This window comes from Pyrgilauda ruficollis, unplaced genomic scaffold (assembly GCF_017590135.1).
Source record: "Pyrgilauda ruficollis isolate IOZ18807 unplaced genomic scaffold, ASM1759013v1 scaffold113, whole genome shotgun sequence".
Taxonomy (NCBI): Eukaryota; Metazoa; Chordata; class Aves; order Passeriformes; family Passeridae; genus Pyrgilauda; species Pyrgilauda ruficollis.
The window spans coordinates 454,303-474,527 of NW_024509544.1; the positions used below are offsets into that span (position 1 = coordinate 454,303).

The 20,225-nt window shown below is 64.7% G+C and overlaps 1 protein-coding gene across 1 annotated transcript; it reads left to right on the forward strand.

Moving 5' to 3' along the window:
• The first annotated feature begins 12,186 nt into the window (after positions 1–12,186).
• On the forward strand, positions 12,187–20,212 carry ADGRA2 (adhesion G protein-coupled receptor A2). The gene is made up of 17 exons (XM_041478756.1): positions 12,187–12,250; positions 12,355–12,426; positions 12,580–12,651; positions 12,755–12,918; positions 12,986–13,199; positions 13,416–13,580; positions 14,075–14,276; positions 14,362–14,511; positions 14,642–14,803; positions 14,923–15,138; positions 15,232–15,406; positions 15,656–15,864; positions 16,002–16,129; positions 16,535–16,658; positions 16,754–16,899; positions 17,037–17,126; positions 17,381–20,212. The coding sequence occupies exons 3-17, from the start codon at positions 12,584–12,586 to the stop codon at positions 18,579–18,581; spliced, it is 3,414 nt and encodes a 1,137-aa protein (XP_041334690.1). The 5' UTR covers positions 12,187–12,250; positions 12,355–12,426; positions 12,580–12,583; the 3' UTR covers positions 18,582–20,212.
• Positions 20,213–20,225: the final 13 nt, after the last annotated feature.

Here is a 20,225-nt window from a genome sequence, read left to right on the forward strand (position 1 = left end):
CGGAGCGGCAGCTCGGGCTCCCCGCACTGGCCCTGGCAGGGTTTGCTTTGCCTCCGCCGCCCTCGTGACTTCCAGCGGCCGATGGTGCTGGCGTTGTCCCCTCTGGAGCGAAGGCATGGCCCCAGGAGGCCCAGCGGTCCCCTGAGGTCACCCTTGTTCCCTTGGGTGGGGGCTGGACCAGGCTGACCCCCCAGAGCCTCAGCACTTCACATGCTCTGTGGTGAAAAACTTCCTGGGGGCTTGGCACCAGACCCATGGGCAGAGTTGGCTGATTCTGCGAAGAATAAACCCCTTGGTGATGCTGCACAGGGTGATTTGCTGCTGCTCTTCCTCCAGCTCCTGGGAAATGAGTCATCCTCACCCTCGGGGAAGCAGCAGGGCCCAAGCAGCAGAGATGGGGAGCTGGGGGTCAGCTCCCTGCTGCTGCTGGGTGCTGCCCAGGTGGGAGCTGGGACAGCAGAGCAGCTCAGCCCAGGCGGATCCCCCTGCAGCCCTTCAAAGTGGGAAGCGTGTTTATTTCTGGGATATCGGCTTTCCGGCAGGAAGGACGGCCACTGCCAAGGTTTTTATTGGATCCCAGTGAAAGGAACTGAGAGAGTCTCGTGCTTGTTGTCTTGCCCTGTGCCTGCAGTTCAGGAGGTTTTTACCTTCGAGTGGGAGGGAGGGAGGGACACAGGGATTTGGCATCCAGCACCGTGGCGATGGAGTTTCAAACGGGTTGCCTTGTCTCCTGGGCCAGAGGCATCAGGAGGGGTCGGGGCTGGAAAAGCAGAGAGAGGGGCTTGGAAGCAGTTGAAAGAACCTGAACTCTCAGGCTCAAAGCATGTGGAAAGTGTTGCTTGAGCTCCTCTCCTCCAGCGGGGCTGGGGCAGGGTGTTCCACACGTCACAGTTTGGACAAGGTTCTCACTGTTCTTGGAGGGAGTTTAGAGGCTGAAATTCTGAAGAGGAGGCCCAGAGGTTTGATTGCTTCAGAGTGTCATGGATGCAATTCCAGTGCTGCTACTGGAGCTCCTGGAGATGCAGATTTCTTCATTTCAGGTTCATCCAGTGAAAGGAGGTGGCTGGGCCCGGTACCCTGAGGTGTTCTGGGGTGTCCCTGTGTGGTGCTGTGCTGGGTGTGTTGTGAGTGCCTGAGACAAGGAATCTCCCTTCCCTTGTGGCAATGCCCAGGGAGAGCAGCAGGCTCCAGCCTGGAGGCTCATGCCCTCCCTGGGAGGGAGGGAAGCCCACTCCTGCTCTGTGCAGAGCTGGAAGGGGGGCCCCACTCACCATGGGGGGCTTTGGGAGGGCTCCCTGCCGGGCTGATGCTGGCAGGGTCTCAGGGCGGATGCTGGACGCAAACAGCTTCCTGTTGCTCTTCCAGCTTCAGCTGCAGGATCTGGGACCAGCACAGAATCAAGGAATGTTTTCAGTTGGAAGGGACCCACAAGGATCGTTGGGCCCAGCTCTTGGTGCTGCACAGGACAGCCCCAGGAGAATCCCACCCCGTCCCTGAGAGGCTCCTCGAGCCGGGGGTGTCCTGTGCCAGGACTTGCTCCTGGGGCAGCGACATTCCGTGGTGCGGGACAGACCCAGGCAGGGAAAATTCTGCTCAGTGGAAAAAACGGAAAGAAAGAAAGAAAAAAAAAATAAAAGACGGAAATCCGTGTGGGACACCTCATTGTCTCTTTGACCAGCAGGACGATGCTGGTCTCCAGGGCTCTGGGGTGCCACAGTTGATCCCAAGGGCAGAGGTGGGAGGTCTGTGGGCAGTGGGACTGGCCACGGAGGAGCCCTTGGGGCCACAATCCTTGTCCTGCCTGGGTGCCCGGGCCGGGAGCTCTGCGGGCACCGGGCTCTTGTGCTCCCGACCGCAGCACACGCGGGAGCAGCCTGGGCCGTGAGCTGAGCAGCTCTCCGCTCCCCGGCGCCCACTGCCGCGGCGGGTTGTATTTATTTGGAGAGAGGAGTAAATTTCTTTTCCCCTCCAGGAACTGTTGGTCCTGGAGAGAAACCGCATTCACAGCGTCGTCTCGTCGTCCTTCCATGACCCTTTTCCTCTGCTCCCTGGCACGGGGTCCTGCAGACTTCATTGCCGGCTTTTGATCCCTTTTGATTCGGGGCTGAGCGAGCCGTGGCCTCGGAGAAGCCGAGCCCCGGGCGGCCGAGAGGGCTGGAGCCAGGCGAGGGCTGCGGGGATGTGAGAGGGGGGAGAGGGAAGAAAAATATTGAACTTAGTGAGAAAAGCAGTGAAGCAAACAAGGAACAGAGGGGGACGAGTGTTAACTGCAGAGCGGAGGCGGGGAGGGGACAGGGCAGCGTGACCACGGAGTGAACTGTGACAGTTTGGGCAGGGGGTCCCCGGTCCCGCAGGCAGTGCGACACCACAGAACTCCAAAAAAACTCACAAAAAGATCTGCCGGGCCCACGTGTGTGTCACCACCCTCGACACGGCGCCCTGTGCTTGTCACAGCCGGGATGTCGCAGCGAGGCACCGCAGGGTGGCCACACGGACCGCGCGGGCTCTGACCCCGCACGGCTCCAGCTCGGCCCCGGGCTGGGAGCAGCCGGAGCCCTCCGGGGCTGCCGTGGGACCCGGACACCGTCGCTCTCGGTCCTGCGGGACCCCACGGAGCTCGGGCCCCTGCCCGCGGGGGTCCCGCTCCGCTCCGTGCGGGTCTCCCCCGCTCCTCCACGCCGGTGCCGTCGGGGGGGCCGAGCCGGTGCCCTCGGCGGGGCCGGGGCGGGCCGCCCCCGGCATCCTCCCGAGCATCCCCTCCTGCCCCCGGCATCTCCCCCGGGCACCTCGCCCCGGCCCGGCATTGCCCCGGCCGCGCTGCCGCCCCACGCCCGCTGCCCCGGGGCACCCTGAGCGGGACCCGAGCCCACGCGTGGGTCGCGCTGAGCTCTCTCCGTGTCGGCGGGGAGCCCCCGCATGGCCCCGTGCCGGGCAGATGCTGCGGGGACTCGGGAACCGGGGCTGGGCGTGCAGCCCCGCGGGGGCCGGAGCGCAGTGAAGTTGCTTTTTCCTCTCAGTACTTTTTCCTCTCAGTAAGCGGCTCTGCAGCCGCGAAAGCGTCGCTCAGTGCTGCATAGCGTGGTTTAAATCGCGTTCAAGGAGTGTCGCGGCTCTGGGCTGCCGGGGGGACCCCGCTGTCCCCACGGCGCGGCGGCAGAGCGGGGCTGGTGTGGACGTGAGCTGGAAATGCAGGAAACGGGCTCCTTCTGCTGCTTCCCTCCGCAGCGTTTCTGCGTGCTGGGGAACATGTTTTTGTTTGAAAGTGACTGCTGTCCCTGGAAATATTTACTGAGAGGCCATCAGGAGCGGTTAATGGGTTTGGGGTTTGTGCAGAGGTTCTAAAGCTGCTGCTTGATCCCTAAAGGCTCCTCTTCCTCGCGGCCCCCGTGCCGGGGGTTGGGGGTTCGGCTGGAGCTGGCAGCCGTGTGCTGCTCGCTGCAGGGTTTATTTATAACTCCAGAGGAGATGTTTGAATTAAAATCTGGATTGGAGGCTGGGCTGGCAGTTCTGCAGCTGAGGGAGCGTTGTCCCGTCAGGGTGTCTGTGCTGCCTGCCCGGGGTCACGGCTCCCACCTCGCCCTCCTGGCTGGGGTGGGGGGACGCTGCAGGGGTTGGGTCTGGGGGCTGCCTTGTCCTGAGCCCATAGGCCGTGTTGCCATTGCTCTGGTTTCTCGGGTGCTGCTTGCTGCTTTGGGGTGATGGTGGCAACGAAGGTGACCCTGCTGGCACCACTGTCCCCACTGCAGTGTGGCTGTGAAGGCACCGGTGCCACGGGATGGTGCCATGAGCAGGGGCTCAGTGCTACAGCCACACTAAAAGCATAAATTGTCCCAGAACAGCAGCACTGCTGGGTGTCTTGGGCTTCCCTCGGTGGGGGACACTGGGGGGCCTCAGGCAGGTGACAGCTGGGCTTTCCATCACACTTGTGAGCTTTGCTCTTCATGCCTTTCCTCTTAGGGCCCTTCCTCGTGTCAGGCCCTCGCAAACACTCATGGGGACGTTCAGTCCTTTGTCAGTTTGTGTTTGGGGAAAGCATCCCATCCCACACCCCAGGCCTGCTCCAGTGCCTGCCCAGCTGTTCCCAGCAGGGTAGGGGTTGTGCTGCCTGTGCTGAGGGCTCCTTGGAGGGGCCAGGATGACCGTGCAGAAGCATTAGGGCATTACACGATCCCACTAAAACGTGACATGAAACCTACAGGCGTAGGCAGAAACCTACAAATATGCGGTGACCCTGGCTCTGCTCTCGTGCAGTAAACATGATTTATTCCAAACCCTTTCCAGATGGAACAATCAAAACCAGAGGCTCCGACTTTGGGAGCGTCTCCTGGAGCCACTGGGGTGCGGGCAGGGAGTGGAGGGGCCCAGGCATGTGGCAAGGGCTGCACGTGCCTTGGGGACATCCTGCTGGGGACAGCCAAATCTTGAATTCTGCGGGTGAGCTGGGTGTGAGCAGGGCTCCTACGCCCCAGTGCCCCAGGGTGCCAGGTCCTGTGTGTGTGCCCTGGGGTGCTCAGGTCTCCTCTGTCTCCAGGGTGCTCAGGTCCCCTCTGTCCCCATGGTTCTCAGGTCCCCTGTGTCCCCATGGTGCTCTGCACTGCTGTTGCCCCTGCTGCAGGAAATGTGTTTGGGGCAGTGACACTTCAAAGCAGAGCCGTGTTCCAGCGCTCATCCGGTCCAGCCCGGAGTCAGGAGTGCTCAGCTCGGGGGAGGCTCTTCCCAGCAGCCGCCAGGCGGGAGGGACGCTGGCCCAGCCCAGCTCCAGCTGCCCAGGCTGGGGACAGGAGGGTGGCCAGAGAGGCTTCGGTGGCTGCAGGAGGTCTGTCACCCTGTGGGTCCCTGGTCCCGCCTCCCGTTTGGCTTTTCCCACACTCTTGCTTTATTTATCTTTAATTATCAGGCTGTGCTGAGGAATCCTGCGCTGCAGCTGCTGCGCATTTACCCCCCACGCCTGAGAAACACACCCTGGATGGGCAGGGGGACCAAGGACAAGGGCTGGGGGATTCCTGTGGCCCCAGGAACCTGCCCTGCAGCCACTGCTGGGCTCGGCACAGCCCCAGTGTCCCAGTGGCTGCTGAGCAGAGCTGTGGCTCCTCTCCCCTAGCAGGGATCTCCAGGGAAGGCTGTGGGTCTGAGGAGGGGGTGATGCTCACACATCGAGGTTTCTCAGTGTGTGCTCCCCAGCACCACCCCAGTTTATGCCCAGGTCATTCCTGTGCCCAGCTCCCTGCAGGAGAGGTGCCAGCCTCGGCGCTTTGGGCTGTCACCCTGCTCTGACTCGTGGGCCCAGAGGGGTCACCTGGCTGTGCTGGCAGGGCTGGCCCCAGCCCCACATCCTGCTCCAGCTAGGACCGGGGGATTTGGCACCTCTGGGCCGTCCCTCCAGCGTGGCTGTGAGGTGCTGGGGTGCTGCAGACAGGGATTAACGAGCCTTTAATCCCCCCCAGCTGACCCTGTGCTAATCGCCCCATGGAAAAAGCGCCACATCCCTAACGAGAGCTGCAGAGGCTGGGCCAGCCCTGCTGTCACACGGGCGGGAGCCCAAACCTCTTCCAGATGTGGAATCCCAGCACAGGCCTCATTTATGTGCACAGCTTGATTGCACTGAAATTACAGATTGTCTGCAGGGAATAGAGGGCTTTGACTTATGACCAATTTCCAGTTCTACTTGAACTCCCTGCTCCAAGGCTGCTCTATCCTGGGCCCTGCAGATGGTTTCTTTCTCAAGCCTTCTTCAGCTTTTTATTTGTTGTTTATTGGGCTGCAGCTCCATCAGGTTTGGGTTTTCCAGGGGCTGCAGGTCGTGGTGCTGCCCAGAGCATCCAGCCCAGCCTGGCTCGGGAGGCTTCGCCCTCTCTCCGGGGCTTATTTTTCCTGTGCTAACAAAAGCCGAGGCTTGGAACAATAATTTTCACCATCCGAAATAGCCCGGCGTGACGTGAGGCTGGAGGAAACGCCCGGGCCCGGCACAGGGAGGGGAAGAGCCCCCGAGCACCCAAACAAAGCAGGGACGGGGGGCTCCCCCAGGGCTGGGGCTCTCCAACCCCACTGGCTAGGAAGATGTGGGGTCCAATCTGGGATGCAAGGTTCCTTCTGGGAGCTGTGGGGTTCTTTCCGGAATGGGGGTTCCCCCCGGGATGTTGAGGGTCTCTGCGTGCCCCCCTTGTGATCCCACTACCCCCAGAGCTTTTCTCACTGCCAGAGCCTTCCGCAGCTCTCAGCGGCCCCGGGGCCCCTCTCTTCCCTCCCCGAAATCCCCGTGCAGAGCAGCGAGCCGTGCTCGGGGCGCAGCCTGTGCCGTATCTGCTCCCATATGCTTTGAATTACTGCGCTTGGAGAGCGGAGCCGGGCCGGTCCCCGCCCCCAGCGCGGCCCCCCAGGAACGCCGCTGCCTTCCCTGCCCGGCTGGGGAGCCACCGTCTCCCCGCGTCCTTTTTTGGTTGGGTCCAGAGGAAGTTTATTGTTTCAGCAGCCCAGTTTCTGGAGCTGTTATTTATCCAAGTGGATTCCAGCACGCTTGAAAAAACAATCTTGTTTTTTTCACTTTTGGCTCCTCTTTTTGGGATGAAAAAAAAGAGAAGAAGAAGGGATCTGTATCTCTCTGCCGGCAGCCTCGCGGGCTCCAAGCCCCCACAGCCCTGGTGCGGGGGGGTTGGAGCTCGGATGCTGCACCCCTTCCAGGCCTGGATCCCCGCGATGGGAGGATGCTCCTTGGGGCTCCCCCCGCCATCCCCACCACGCATCCCCCATCGTTTCCGTTTGACTCCGTGCTCCAGCCCTTAATCCCCGCATTGTCCAGAGGGGCTTTTCCAGCCGCCGCTCAATTAGCCGATTATTGTCCCCGTGGCGGGGCTGTCCCCGGCAGGAGCCCCCCGCCCGCCCCCGCCGGCGTGGCCGGAGGGTCTCCGGGCACCGGGCAGGGTGAAGGAGCCGTTCCCGAAGGAGAAGGGAGGGTTCTGGAGTGCACGGAACCTCTCGGGCAGCGTGGCCTGGGGATGAGAGGCATCCCTAGCCCTCCCTCCAGGACTGGCTGGGGGCTGCTCCTGCTGAGCTGAGGGGTCCCAGCCTGAGCTGGGAGATGAGCAACAGCTCCAAAGGCCACGGCTCTGTTTGCGTGGCCTGCCGAGCCTGTAGATGGGTGGGAGGGGAGGGCACCGGGTCCCCTCTGCACCCCCAGACCTCGGTGGGCGTGTGGGAAACCACTGCCAGCCCTGCCTGGGTCTCACAGCACTCGGCCTCGGTGAGCCCGGTTGGCTCAGAGCCCTGCAGCCCCTTCCCCCAGCGGATCCCTCCTCCCGGGGCAGCTCTCAGGGTTTGAAACGCAGTGGGGGGCTCTGGGTCTGTCCCCACAGCTGGGCCTCCAGCGTGGCTCAGGGGCTGCTGGCCCGTGCCCCCCTGGGCTGGGTCGGGGTGGCCTCGTGGGCACAATGACCCCACTGGATTTTGGGGGTTCTCAGTTAATATCCTGTAAGGGGACGGTGCCAAGGACCCACACACAGCTCTACTGCCTGTGGACATGTGGGAATGGAAAGTGCTGTGGAGCCTGATGAGAACTTCCTGGGGAAAAAAAAAAAGCCCCTAAAAAAACCAAACAGAAAACAATTTGGAACATAATCTCCATGAAACTAGAGAAAACAAAACAAACCCGTGTTGGAGGATGTGGGTTGTAACTGGGGAGTGCGACCCAGATGGCTTCTGTGGGACAGGGAAGAAAAGAGCCAGCATCCCTACCCAGGAAATTTTTACTGGGGGGCAAGTTTGGGGCAAACAGTCACTGCCAGCACAGCCTTTTTGTGCCAAGCCCTCCTTTTAGTCAAGGATCTTTGCTCCTTGAGAAAGGACAGACCTGGGCAGCACCTGCAGGTCAGAGTGCCCTGAGCCGTGTGGGGGTCCCAGCCTTTTTCTGGAGGGGCTCCGGGGGTGGCTTTGTCCCCCTGCCGGGGTGGCCCCGGGTAGGGCTGCAGATCCCAGGTGCAGCTAATCCTGCTGGAGATCTTTTAAGGCGGGAGCTGTGGTGTTATGGCAGAGGAGCAGATGATCCCGGGGGTCCGAGCGAGCCTCCCCGGGGCTCGGCCGAGGGCTGCGGGTCTGGGACTCCGGTGCTGCCACCACGGCCGCGGCTGCATCCCCGGCACAGCCTGTGCCTTCGGTTGTGAAATCTCCTCCCGCTGGAATGAAAACCTCTGGGACGGCTCAGCCTTGAGCAACAGCCCCCACCGATGCCGTGGCGGGGAATTGGGGCTGCCGGGGCTGCGCCAGGAGCGATGGAACCATCCCTGGAAGCTGCGCCCTGCCCTGGGAAAGGTCTTGGGCTGAGCTGGAGCGAGCCGAGCCCCGGCAAAGAGTGATCCCGGCGGGGAGGAGAGGGCCAGGCACGGCCCTGGCCGTGGCAGCTCCGGCCGCGGGCGTGTGGAAGCAATTTGCAGCTGCCGGGGCCGCCGGACGTTTCCGCTCCCCGCCGGCCGGGTCCAGGGCCCCGCGGACTCGCCGGTGCCCGGTGGCGGCTCCTCATTAGCACAGGATGCGGGGGCTGCGCTGCCAGACCCCGGCCCTTCCCTCCCACCAGCCTGCGGGGGCTGCAGCGCCGCTCCCGCTCCTGCCCCGACCGAGCGCGGCGGCGGCTCCGGGGGCAGCGCGTCCGGAGGGGCCGGGCGGCAGCACACAGCGGCCATTCAGCCGGGCCCGCCGTGTGTAAACAGCCCCGGCCCGGCCCTCAATGAGCCCTTTTTTTCAGCGGCTCCCCCGGCCAGGCCTCCAGGATGCCCTCCCGGCCCGGCTGCCGCCTGCCCCCGCTCCGTCTCTGGGTGGCTTTGCCGGCGCTGGCGTCGCCGCTGCCCGCACGGGAGTTCCGGGGAGGCAGCGCTGGTCCCCGAGGACCGGGTCTGGCTCTGCTAATTGGGCTAACGAGCTTTAATGAGTTCCTGGCTGAATCGCCGGGTGCTGGTGCCCTCTGTTCATTCCCGTCACCCCGCAAGGGGCCCTTTGGTCAGCAAAGCTGGTGTTTTGGGGGTAAAATCTCACTGCTGGGAGGCTCCTGGGACAGCCACAATGACCGTCAGGAGCTGGAGGGCCCCTTGCAGCTGCAGGTCCTTGGGGTGCCCCCTTTATGTGGGGTGGGGGTCACCTCCTGGCACCAAGGAGGTGCCCCAAGAGCCAGCACGGGGGTCCCTTGGCAGTCAGTCCGTGTGGTCCATGGCATGAGGACCATGCAGAGCATCCCAACACGGCTCCTGCATCCCCAGAGCATCCTGCATGGCTCCTGCATCCCCACTTGGCCATTGCATTCCCTGTTCCCACCTGTGCCTGGCGGGGCCACCTCCGTGGCCACCACCGTGGTGGCACAGCCGCGGCCGTGGGGGTCTGCCTGTCCTCGCTCCTGGGACACCAGGGCACGGCTGGGGGGCTGTGGCAGTGAGGTAACAGGGCTGCCCCTCTCCCTCTGCTCTTCCCGCAGGCTGCTGAGCAACAACAAGATCACGGTGCTGGAGAACGGCTCCTTCTTCGGGCTGCGGGCTCTGGAGAAGCTGTGAGTGGGGCTCGGGCAGGAGGGCGGGGGGCAGCGGAGGGCAGGCTGGGCTTCCACTGTGGGTGGTACACCATCACTCGCTTTCTGCCCCTGATGTGCTGCAGCAGGAGCGGCACTGCAGTGCAGGATTTGCCACTGGCACCCCCGGGCATCGCGGGGACCCCGGGAGCTGCAGTGGGGCGGGAGGCGCCGGGGGGGCCCCTCCGTGAGGGCCGGTATGAAAAGAGACATTGTCCCCCCGAACAAAGTCAACTTTCTTATCTCTCCATGAAAGGCATCTCTATGGAGGGAGCAGCGAGAAGGGGAGATTTATGGTCCCCATATGGGTTTGATCTGTAGGTATGCAGGCGCGGGGACCGGCACTGAGGGTGTTTTGTTCCCCGCCGCGGCCCCGCGAGGGTCTCACGCATTCCTGCACTCTGTGGGCTCCCCTGGAAACCCCCACGGGCCCGTTTTTGGGGTCCCATCCCACGTAGCAGGGCTCTTCTCAGCAGGGCTCAGGCTGTGGGGTCACCTCCTGCTCCGGGCATTGACCCTCATGAGCCATAGTGATGGTGGGACACAGGGAGGAGCATCCGGGGGGGACACCAGGGGAGGAGCAGGGCTCTGCAGCCCCCGTGAGCCCGGGGTTCCCCTAAAGCTCTCCTGGCAGAGCAGCTGGCCCGGGTCACCTCCTGCTCAGCACGGGCTCAGGGGGGCCTGGGGCGGGCGGGCAGCGCTCCTCCAGCCCTGCCGGCCCCATCGCGCCTCATTGCCCTCGACAGGAGCCATAATTGTTTTCATCGGGTCGCTTCGGGGCCGTGGCGCAGACGTGCCCCGTGGAGAGCCCGTGCTGGCACGGCGGGGACACCGTGGGGGCTGCGGGGCCCCTCGCCTCCCAGCCTGGGGCTGGCAGGGCCCCCGCCCACCCTGGCACCCACCCGGGGTGCTTTGGGGTCCCAGCAGAGCGGGGAGAACCTATTCCTGGGTGTCAGGGGTGCCCCCACGGGCCACCTCCCCCCGGCTTGGCATCTGCAGTGATTTGTAGCGGCGTAATGAGATTAATGAGTCTGAGCGGGGACGGTATGCGGCGGCGGCTCATTAGCAGAGCCGCGCTTGGGAACGGCCCTGGGGGGATGCGAGGGGGCTCGGTGGGTGACAGCAGGGACAAGGATGGACTCTGTCCGTCCATCCGTCTGTCTGTGCGGGGCTGCGGTGGGTGCACAGGGAGTTGTGGGCTTGGGGCTTGCTGCAGTGGGGGTCTCTGTGCCCTCGAGGTGATTGGGGTCCCCACGCACGGGTGGTGCTGGGGTGTCGCCGTGCACGCGTGGCACTGAGACACTGCTGGCTCTCGTGCTCCTGCCTGCGGGAGGAGGGGGCTCGGGACCGCAGGAAATGCAAAGGCAAACGCGCAGAGCAGGGAAAAGAGGAGCCTTATCGGAAATCAGCAGCAGCAGCCCCGGCCCCGGCCCGCGGGAGGAAGTGCCTGAGGGAGGAAGGCCGCCCCTGGCCGAGCGCCAGGCTGGCTGCAAACCCCTGGGGCCCAGCACGGTCCCACCCCCGCCTGGTGGTCCCTGCAGACCCCCCAGACCTGAGCCAGGGGCCGCAGATTTGTCACTGGAGATGCGTTTAGGCCGGCAGGGTGTGCTGGGGATGCTCTGGGGGTGGCAGTCCCTGGGAAGCCCAGCTGGGCGGGGGGCTGGCAGCGGTGGTGGCGCTGGGCACGAGCCGGGGGGCTCGCAGGACGGGGGTTCGCGGGGTGTTTGTGGCAAGGGGACTCCTGTTGGTGCAGGTGGCGGTGCAGGTGAGCGGAGCTGTTCCTTCAGCACCAGCGCTCACCTGTGCACACCTGCCCGCGCACCTGCCTGCCCTGGCAGCTGCCAGGACGGGCGTCTGTCCGTCAGCAGCGGCAGCCGTGCTGGGCAGGGCTCCCGCAGCAGCCGAGAGGGCCGGGATGAGCCGAGGGGCCCCTCTCGTGTCCCCCGGCGGGACCCCCCCTCACATCCCGGCTCTGCTGGAGGGGCTGCACCGCTCCCCATCCCGGCCGCTGGTTTGTGGCCCTCCAGCGGGGCTGTGGCTCACGGGCTGTCCCCAGAGCAGCGGGAGACCCAGCGAGGAGCTCCGCGGAGACTGCTATAAATAAACACGGATCCGTATGGATCCCATTTCCTCTCCCGGACAGCGCCGGGGCTCAGCAGAAGTTGCCGCGGGTCCCAGGGGCTGGCCAGAGCTGCCGGTGCCACCAGCGCTCCTGCAGAGTGTGTGCCAGGCGAGCCCCTGATTAGATGTGCGCCTGCAATCAAGCTAATTGCTCAAACGAGCTGTCCGGGGCCGTGCTCTTATCCCGCACACTGAAGATAAGCCGCCGGGACACGGCTGCTCCGGAAGCAATGCGGGGCCGGTGCCAGCAGCCAGTGCCAGGCTCTGGGGACACCAATGCTCCGCAGGGCACCCGGGGTATGCCCAGGGCCTGCTCCTTCCCTGCATCCCTCGGAGACATAACGAGAGAAATGGGATGGAAAGCTGCTCTTGAGGCCCCCACAGGGGGTGGGCAGCGCCTGGGGGGCTCCTGGAGGGGATGGGGGCAGAGCGGTGTGCTGGTGCCCCTGGTGCTGTGTCTCCTGGAGATGGGGCTCCCCTCAGCGCACCCCCAGAGCTGGGTCTGTCTCCCCACAGGGACCTGAAGAACAATCTGATCAGCACGGTCCAGCCAGGTGCCTTCCTCGGCCTCCCCGAGCTGAAGCGGCTGTAAGTGCCAGTGCAGCCCTTGGACCCCCGGGGCTGGCCCTGGGGACAACAGTGGGGACAATGGGGCATCCGCAGCCCTGATGGCCCCTCCACTCACCTCGCAGGGACCTCTCCAACAACCGCATCGGCTGCCTGAGCGCCAGCGTCTTCCAGGGCCTCCCCAGCCTCCTCCGACTGTAAGTGGCTCCCTGGGGACACCCTGGGGACAGCCCTGTCCCCTGTCTCCCGAGAGCAAGGGGGTGTGCGGCACAGCGAGGGGCCTGGGAGGTGTCGCCTCTCCCAGCAGCTCCCTGGCCCCCTCCATGCCATCTTTCTCTCCTGTCCCGCAGGAACATGTCCGGAAACATCTTCTCCAGCCTCCCGCCCGGTGTTTTTGACGAGCTCCCCTCCCTGAAAGTTGTGTGAGTTGGTGCCCTGGGATTTCAGCACCCGGGGGGGGCGGTTCTGCCGAGGGTCTCAGGGCCGGCGGGTGCCCCAGCCCTGCGGTGACACCATCCCTTGCAGGGACTTTGCCACCGAGTACCTGACGTGCGACTGCAACCTGCGCTGGGTGCTGCGCTGGGCCCGCGAGCGGCCGGCGCAGATCTCGGAGCGGACGGCGTGCTCCTTCCCCCGGCAGCTCCGCGGCGTGGCCCTGCGAGGGGCGCGGGACGGGCAGCTCCGCTGCGGTGAGCCGGGGCCGGGGCGGGGGCGGCGGCGGCGGCGGCGGCGCGGGCTCACCTGTGTCCCCCGCAGCGGGAGCCCCGGAGCTGCACACCCACCACCTCATCCCGTCGCTGCGCCAGGTGGTTTTCCAGGGAGACCGGCTGCCCTTCCAGTGTACGGCCACGTACCTGGACAACAGCACCCAGATCCGCTGGTTCCACAACCGCGAGCCCGTGCGGGAGGATGAGCAGACGGGCGTCATCGTGGAGGAGAGTCTCATCCATGACTGCACCTTCATCACCAGGTCGGGGATGGGAATGGGGGTGGAATTGGGATGGAGATGGGGACAGAGATAGGGATGGAGACGACCACTCGTGGCCACAGGACTCACAGGTTTGTGAGTACCGAGTGCCGAGTGTGGGCAGCTTTGGTGCTTCATGGCCTGCGTCCCCCTGTCCCCAAGCTTGGGGGATCGCTGTGAGGGAGCCCCGCCGTGCCAGCCCCTCTCCTGTGCCCGCAGCGAGCTCATCCTCTCCAACATCCACGTCTCCGCCAACGGCGAGTGGGAATGCGCCGTCTCCACCTCCCAGGGCAACGTCAGCAAGAAGGTGGAGATCGTGGTGCTGGAGACCTCAGCGTCCTACTGCCCTGCCGAGCGGGTCACCAACAACCGCGGGGACTTCAGGTGGGGACGGCGGCGGCGCAGGTGCCGCGGCAGGGGGGACACACGGAGAGCGAGCGGTGCGTGCGGGGGCCTCTGCTCGCCGCAGGTGACCGCGCGTCTGGTAGCGATTAACGGCACGGCTTTTGAAGGGCTTCCCGTGCCGGCGGCGCAGCCTGGCTCCAGCAGCGGAGGTGTTGGAATTTCTCTGGCACGAGACGAAAGGCTCCGGGCGCCCGCCGTAACCCCGGCGGGGCCCTTACGGAATATAAATTACTGGCACAGTCAATGTGGCTTAAATTAGCGGTGCCCCCCACTGCCCGCTGCTTCCCCCCGCGCTGCCGGAGCCGAACGGGATCCGGGGCTGGAGAGGGTGGGGGCTTTTGGGGGAGCACCACGCCAGCTCCCCAGAGCCCAGGGTGGCAGCGGCTCGCAGAGGGGGCTGCGGTGCCCGGGGCGGAGCTGCGCAGGGGCCGCACGGGGGGAGCCCCGGGGTCACCGTGTGTATTGGCCCGCAGGTGGCCCCGCACCCTGGCGGGGATCACGGCCTTCCAGCCCTGCCTGCAGCACCCGTTCGCCGCGGGGCCGGCGGGCGTGGGCTCGGCGGGCGAGAAGCAGGCGTGGCGGCGCTGTGACCGCAGCGGGCGCTGGGAGGACGGCGACTACTCCCACTGCCTCTACACCAACGACATCACCCGCGTGCTCTACACCTTCGTGCTGGTGAGTGGGGGGCCCGGGGGCTCGGCTGGGCCGGAGGGAACCCAGCTGGTGACCGTGGCCCCGCCGTGGCCGTGCCGCCCTGCAGATGCCCATCAATGCCTCCAACGCCCTGACCCTGGCTCACCAGCTCCGCGTCTACACGGCCGAGGCAGCCAACTTCTCAGACATGGTTGATGTCCTCTACGTGGCCCAGATGATAGAGAAGTTTATTGGCTACGTGGACCAGATCAAGCAGGTAATGAGCACTGCAGGTGTCCCCTGCCTGCCCCAGTGCAGCCTGGTGTTTTTGGGGCAGAAAAGCATGAATTGGGGTGTTTCCTCGGGGGACGGCGGTAGCTCTTTGCAGAGTTGCTTGCTGTCCCCAGCTGACAGACGTGATCGTGGAGATGGCCAGCAACATCATGCTGGTGGACGACCACATCCTGTGGATGTCCCAGAAGGAGGAGAAGGCCTGCAGCAGCATCGTGCGCTCCCTGGAGAGGATCGCGGCCCACACGCTGGGCAGCAACTCCCAGCACATGGCAGTGGTGAGGCAGAGCCCGGGCTGGGGCTGAGTTTGGGGAGGAGGGCTGGGTGGAGTCTCTGGCCATGCCATGGGGGGTCTGTGCCCATGCCAGGGCTGATGATCCCTCCGTGGTGCTGGCAGAACTCTCGCAACATCGCCTTCGAGGCGTACGTGGTGAAGCCCGAGAGCTACGTGGGGCTGAGCTGTGTGGCGTTCCAGCGGTGGGATGGCACTGGGACCCCCCCAGGACGGCCCCCCCAGGCCGAGCGGGGGGCTGAGCCCACCCCAGACCAGCAGCTCAGGCTCCGCTGCACCACGGGGCGCCCCAACATCTCCCTGACCAGCTTCCACATCAAGGTACGGCACCGCCGGGGGTCGGGGGGCTGGGGTCTGCTCCCGCTCACCAGTGACCTGCACCCGCAGAACAGCATCGCCCTGGCCTCCATCCAGCTGCCGCCCAGCCTGTTCGCCAGCCCCGGCCCGGCCCCGCCGGGGGCTGACTGCAAGCTCCAGCTGCTGGTCTTCCGCAACGGGAAACTCTTCTGCAGCACCGGGAACTCCTCCCGCCTGGCCGACGATGGCAAGCGCCGCAGCGTGGCCACGCCAGTCATCTACGCCGGGACCTGTAAGGGCAGCATGGCGGGGTGCTTGGGGTGCCCGGTGGGGCTCCCTGGGGCATTGTAAGGGCAGCTTGGGGTGCCCCGTGGGGCTCCCTGGGGCATTGTGGTGGTGCTCCCGCAGTGCAGAGCCGCCCCCAGGGTCCTCATGGGGAGGTGACAATGGGCTTGTGGGATGTCCCCTGTGCCCAGCCCCTCTGGGTGCACAGGTGGAGAGGTGTCACTTGTCCTGCTGACCGGGTTTTCTGTGGCTGCAGATGGCTGCGGAGTGGGGAACCTGTCAGAGCCGGTGGCTGTGTCCCTGCGACACCCGGGGGAGGGCACGGACCCCGTGGCTGCGTACTGGAACTTCGAGGTGCTGGGGGGCATGGGGGGCTGGAGTGCCGAGGGGTGCCAGCTGGCCTCCCGCGAGCCCAACGTCACCTCCCTGCACTGCCGGCACCTCAGCAACGTGGCCGTGCTCATGGTAGGTGTGGGCGAGCAGCAGGGCGGGAGCGTTGCCAGGGCAGGGAGCGTGGGGGGCAGCAGGAGGGTGGTTGGGGGGGTCAGGGGCACAGGGCTGCTGCTGCTGTGGGGTCTGACGGGCTGTGCTGTGCTGTGCAGGAGCTCAGTGGGTTCCCCAGCGAGGCGCAAGGCGCTGTGGAGGTGCTGCACCCGGCCATGTACACCTGCACGGCCGTGCTGCTGCTCTGCCTCTTCACCACCATCATCACCTACATCGTCCACCACGGGTGAGGGAGTGTCCAGTGCTTGTGTTGCTGCTCTGGGGGCTGAGCTGGGCTGAGCTGGGCTGGGTGTCTCTGTGGGCAGCAGGAGCAGCTCCCCCGGTGCCAACAGCCAGGAGAAGGTGAACGGGCATGGCCGTGCAGTGACATGGCCCTTTAGGACAGGGGTGCTCAGGAGAGTGAGGAAGCTCATTCTCAGGGAATGTGCTGCCCGGCGAGTGGCCCTGGGTCCTGGTCTATTGTCCAGGACGTGCCTGGGCACGTTCCTTTGTGCAGGAACCTGTACATCTCCTCCAGGCACGCTCCGTGGCCAGGGAGGGGCTGTTGGTGCCTCCCCCAGGTGCAGGATTTGTGTCTCTCTCGGGGCCGGGCAGGAGCTCACAGGTGCCCGCTGTGCTCTTGCTCTTGCAGCACCATCCTCATCCCGCGGAAGGGCTGGCACATGCTGCTTAACCTGTGCTTCCACATCGCCATGACGGCCGCCGTCTTCGCGGGAGGCATCACCCTCACCGGCTACCGGGCCGTGTGCCAGGCCGTGGGTACCGGGCAGCGCCCAGCCCCGCGGGGTGCTGCGGGACGGGCACCGGGGGGCTGCAGCGTCCCCTCCCCAACCGCCGCCTCCTCCCGCAGGTCGGCATCATCTTGCACTACTCGTCCCTCTCCACGCTGCTCTGGATGGCGGTGAAAGCCCGAGTGCTCTACAAGGAGCTGACCTGGAAGGCGCCACAGCAGGCGGACAGGGACACGTCCCAGGCAGCCCCCAGACCCATGCTGCGGTATGGGCCCCCCTTCCCCCTGCCCCGGCCCCGCGGGGCACCTCCAGGGGCTGGGGCAGGGCTTGCTGCCCTGGACGAGCCCATCCCGTGCTCTCCCGCGGGCTCCAGGTGTGCGCTGACACTTTCCCTCCCCGCAGGTTCTACCTGATCGCCGGCGGGATCCCCCTCATCATCTGTGGGATCACAGCAGCTGTCAACATCCAAAACTACCACGACAACAACCCCTAGTAAGTGTCCCTGCTCCACCTTTCCTCCCCTCCCACGTGGGTGGCCTCCGTCTGCTGGGGCAGGGAAATGGTGGCACTGGGAATCTGGAGAAGTTTGGGAAAAGGTCAGTGAGTTTTTTCCTGAGAGTTATCCATATACTGGGGGAAAAAATCATCCAGGCAGCCGGCGCAGCTCCACAGAGCCCTGCAATCAGGGCAGGGGTGCCGAGCAGCTCCAAGCCATGGCCCCTCAGAGCCCCTCTCCTCTCGCACAGCTGCTGGCTGGTGTGGCGGCCCAGCCTGGGCGCCTTCTACGTCCCCGTGGCTTTCATCCTGCTCGTCACCTGGATTTATTTCCTCTGTGCCGGGCTCAGCCTCCAGTGCCGACCATCGCACCAGAAAGACATCCCGGAGCCGCTGGAGCCCCCGCCGCGGCTGGGGGCCGCCGGTGACCTCCTGACAGACTCTGGCTCCATCTCGGTGACGCTGAACTCGGGGCCGCCCTGCCCCGAGGGGGACGGTGTCTACTCTCTGCGGGTGCAGTTCTGGGCGCTGGTGGCCACCCACGCCCTGTACGTGGCCCTGTGGACGTTCGGCGCCATGGCCGTGTCCCAGCGCTGGTACCTGAGCATCGTCTTCAGCTGCCTCTACGGCGTCACCGCCGTGGCGCTGGGGCTCTTCATCTTCATCCATCACTGCCTGCGGCGCCGGGACGTGCTCAGCTCCTGGTTCTCCTGCTGCCCGTCGTACCGGAACGCGCTGCCCATGCAGGCCTACGTGCACCCCGGGCTGGGGCCGGAGGACGGCTCGCAGGTCTTCATCGGCTGCGAGCCAGAGGCCGCTCGCTCCGGCGCCTCCTCCTCCTCCTCGCCCAGCAGCGCCGGCTCTGCCGGGGGCCGCTGCAAGCTCACCAACCTGCAGGTAGCCCAGAGCCAGGCGGAATCGCGCCCGGCGCCCTGCCCGGAGCCGGACGCTGCCGACGGGAAGCCCGTCAGGCACACCAGCAACCTCCACGGCCGCAGGAGCCACCGGGGCAGAACTAAGCCGTGCCGGGACGGGAAGCACCACCGCTTGAAAATGCTGCGGGGCCCCTCGGAGCACCCGTCGAGCGAGAGCGGCAGCCTCCACAACAGCCACTCCGAGAGCTACCCCAGCGGCAGGACCAGCCCGGGCAGCGGCGGCCGTGCGGGGCCGCGGGTGCCGCAGGACGGGGACGCGGTCCCCAGCCCCTCGGAGGGCAGCGACGGCGGGCGGAGGGTGCCCGACTTCGCCGAGGCTCGCCGGAGGAGCGGCAGCCGGGACAACCTGCGGCCGGGCGGCGGCGCCGAGAGGGAGGCGAAGCGGCGCTCGTACCCCCTGAACGTGGGCAGCCACAACGGCGGCCTCAAGGGCAGCAAGTACGACATCAACCTGGCCAGCGCCGACAGCGTGGCCGGCATGAAGACCGGCCTCTGGAAGAGCGAAACCACCGTGTGAAGGTGGCGAAGGACCGACGGCCGCAGCGTTTTCCTGCGGGAGCCGTGGCCGGAGCCGCTCGGGGCACGGCGGGGGCAGCGCTGCGGCATCACCCGGTGCACTAGCAGGGATGGGCGGCACAGCCGGGGGCTCCGGTCCCCCCGGGCACAGCACGATCCCGGGCCCACCCATCTCCCCGAGGAGGCTCGGAGCTTCCCGCCGCGGTGCCGGAATCGCAGCCGTGCTTTAATCACTCCTGCATGTCACTTGAGATTGATCCTAAATGCTATTTTATATTCTACAGAGGAAAGGTCTATTTTTCAAAGCTATATTATTGAATGTATATATGTATAGACAGAGCCGTAGGTGACACGAGGGCCCCCTCCCGGCCCCGGGCCGGGGCCCGCCGTGCCACGACTGCAATATTCCCGCCGAGGGATCACTCCAAGTGCCCTTCACGTCCAGGCAGCGCAGCCCCAGCCTGAGCACGCTGCTTCTGGAGGGCAGCTGCTCCCTCTGGAACGTTCCTAGCTGTGCCAGCCCCGGGGGCTGCGCGGTGCCAAAGCCATATTGCAAAGCCAAGCACAAGGTAAGAGGAGCCTCAGCTCCAAGGTGAGGTGATTGTCTGCACTGCTTTAACGCCAGACACTAAAATAAGGGCCAGAAAAGGCTCCAGACACTAAATTCACAGCCACAAAATGCTCCCAGGCCCTCAGAGGCTCAAGCCATGCACTGGGGTGGGCTGGCAGACCTTGCTGCTGCCAGGACTGACCCTCTGTGCCAAAGCACCAAAGAACCAAGATGTGAGAGAGGCCCAGAGCAGCTCTGTGTCCTTAATCCAGGCTTCAAGCTCAGAAAATACCTAGGTTTGCTCTTAAGAAGGCAGAGACCATTCTGGGGAGCAGGGACCATTCCTGAGAATGCAAGAGAATGATGCCAAGGAATTAGAGACCTTCCTTGGACTGTCAAAGGGCTGGAACCTGGATAAGCACTTACTGTTCCCATTAAAAAACAAATTTCCCCTTTTTCCCAGCACACAGGTAAAACAGCCAGGCTGCAGAGAGGCTGCAGCAAAGCAGAGGAGGAAGGTGGGAGCCTCCCCTGCCCTTTCCAGCCTCCCCTGCCTCACTTTCCCCCGCCTGCAAATGAGTCTGATAACGTAGCTACCTCCGAGGGGTCGTGGGGCTGGCAGGGCCACAAGCCAGGGGAGGAAAAAGCACTTAGTGGGGACTGGTCTCACCTGGGAACCACTCACCCCACGGGGCTGGGGCACCCCTGGGCTTAACCTGCCACTCTTGCCTGCCTCGGCTTCTCTGCCCAGTTAAATGTTGAAATATTCCATTGTCCCTGGTATTTAACACAGTTTCAACCCTTACTGCAGCTCCTGCAGCCTCCCCAGCCTGGCTGATGCCCCATGGTTCTATTGCTTGCTGCATTGTGACAGTATTAGAGAAAAAGCTTTGTATTCTTAACTACACTTTGTCTGTTTACAAGCGAATGACATATCAACAGAGCTTCCTGCAATATCCGGGGGGAGGGGAGGGAAATATGCCAAAGAAATGTCTTTAAAGGGGTCTTTTTGCATTTTTATATGAATAGAATGTTTCTAGCAGATATGTTTTGTTTAATATATTAAAGATATGCCAATCTGCCAAGATCTACTGT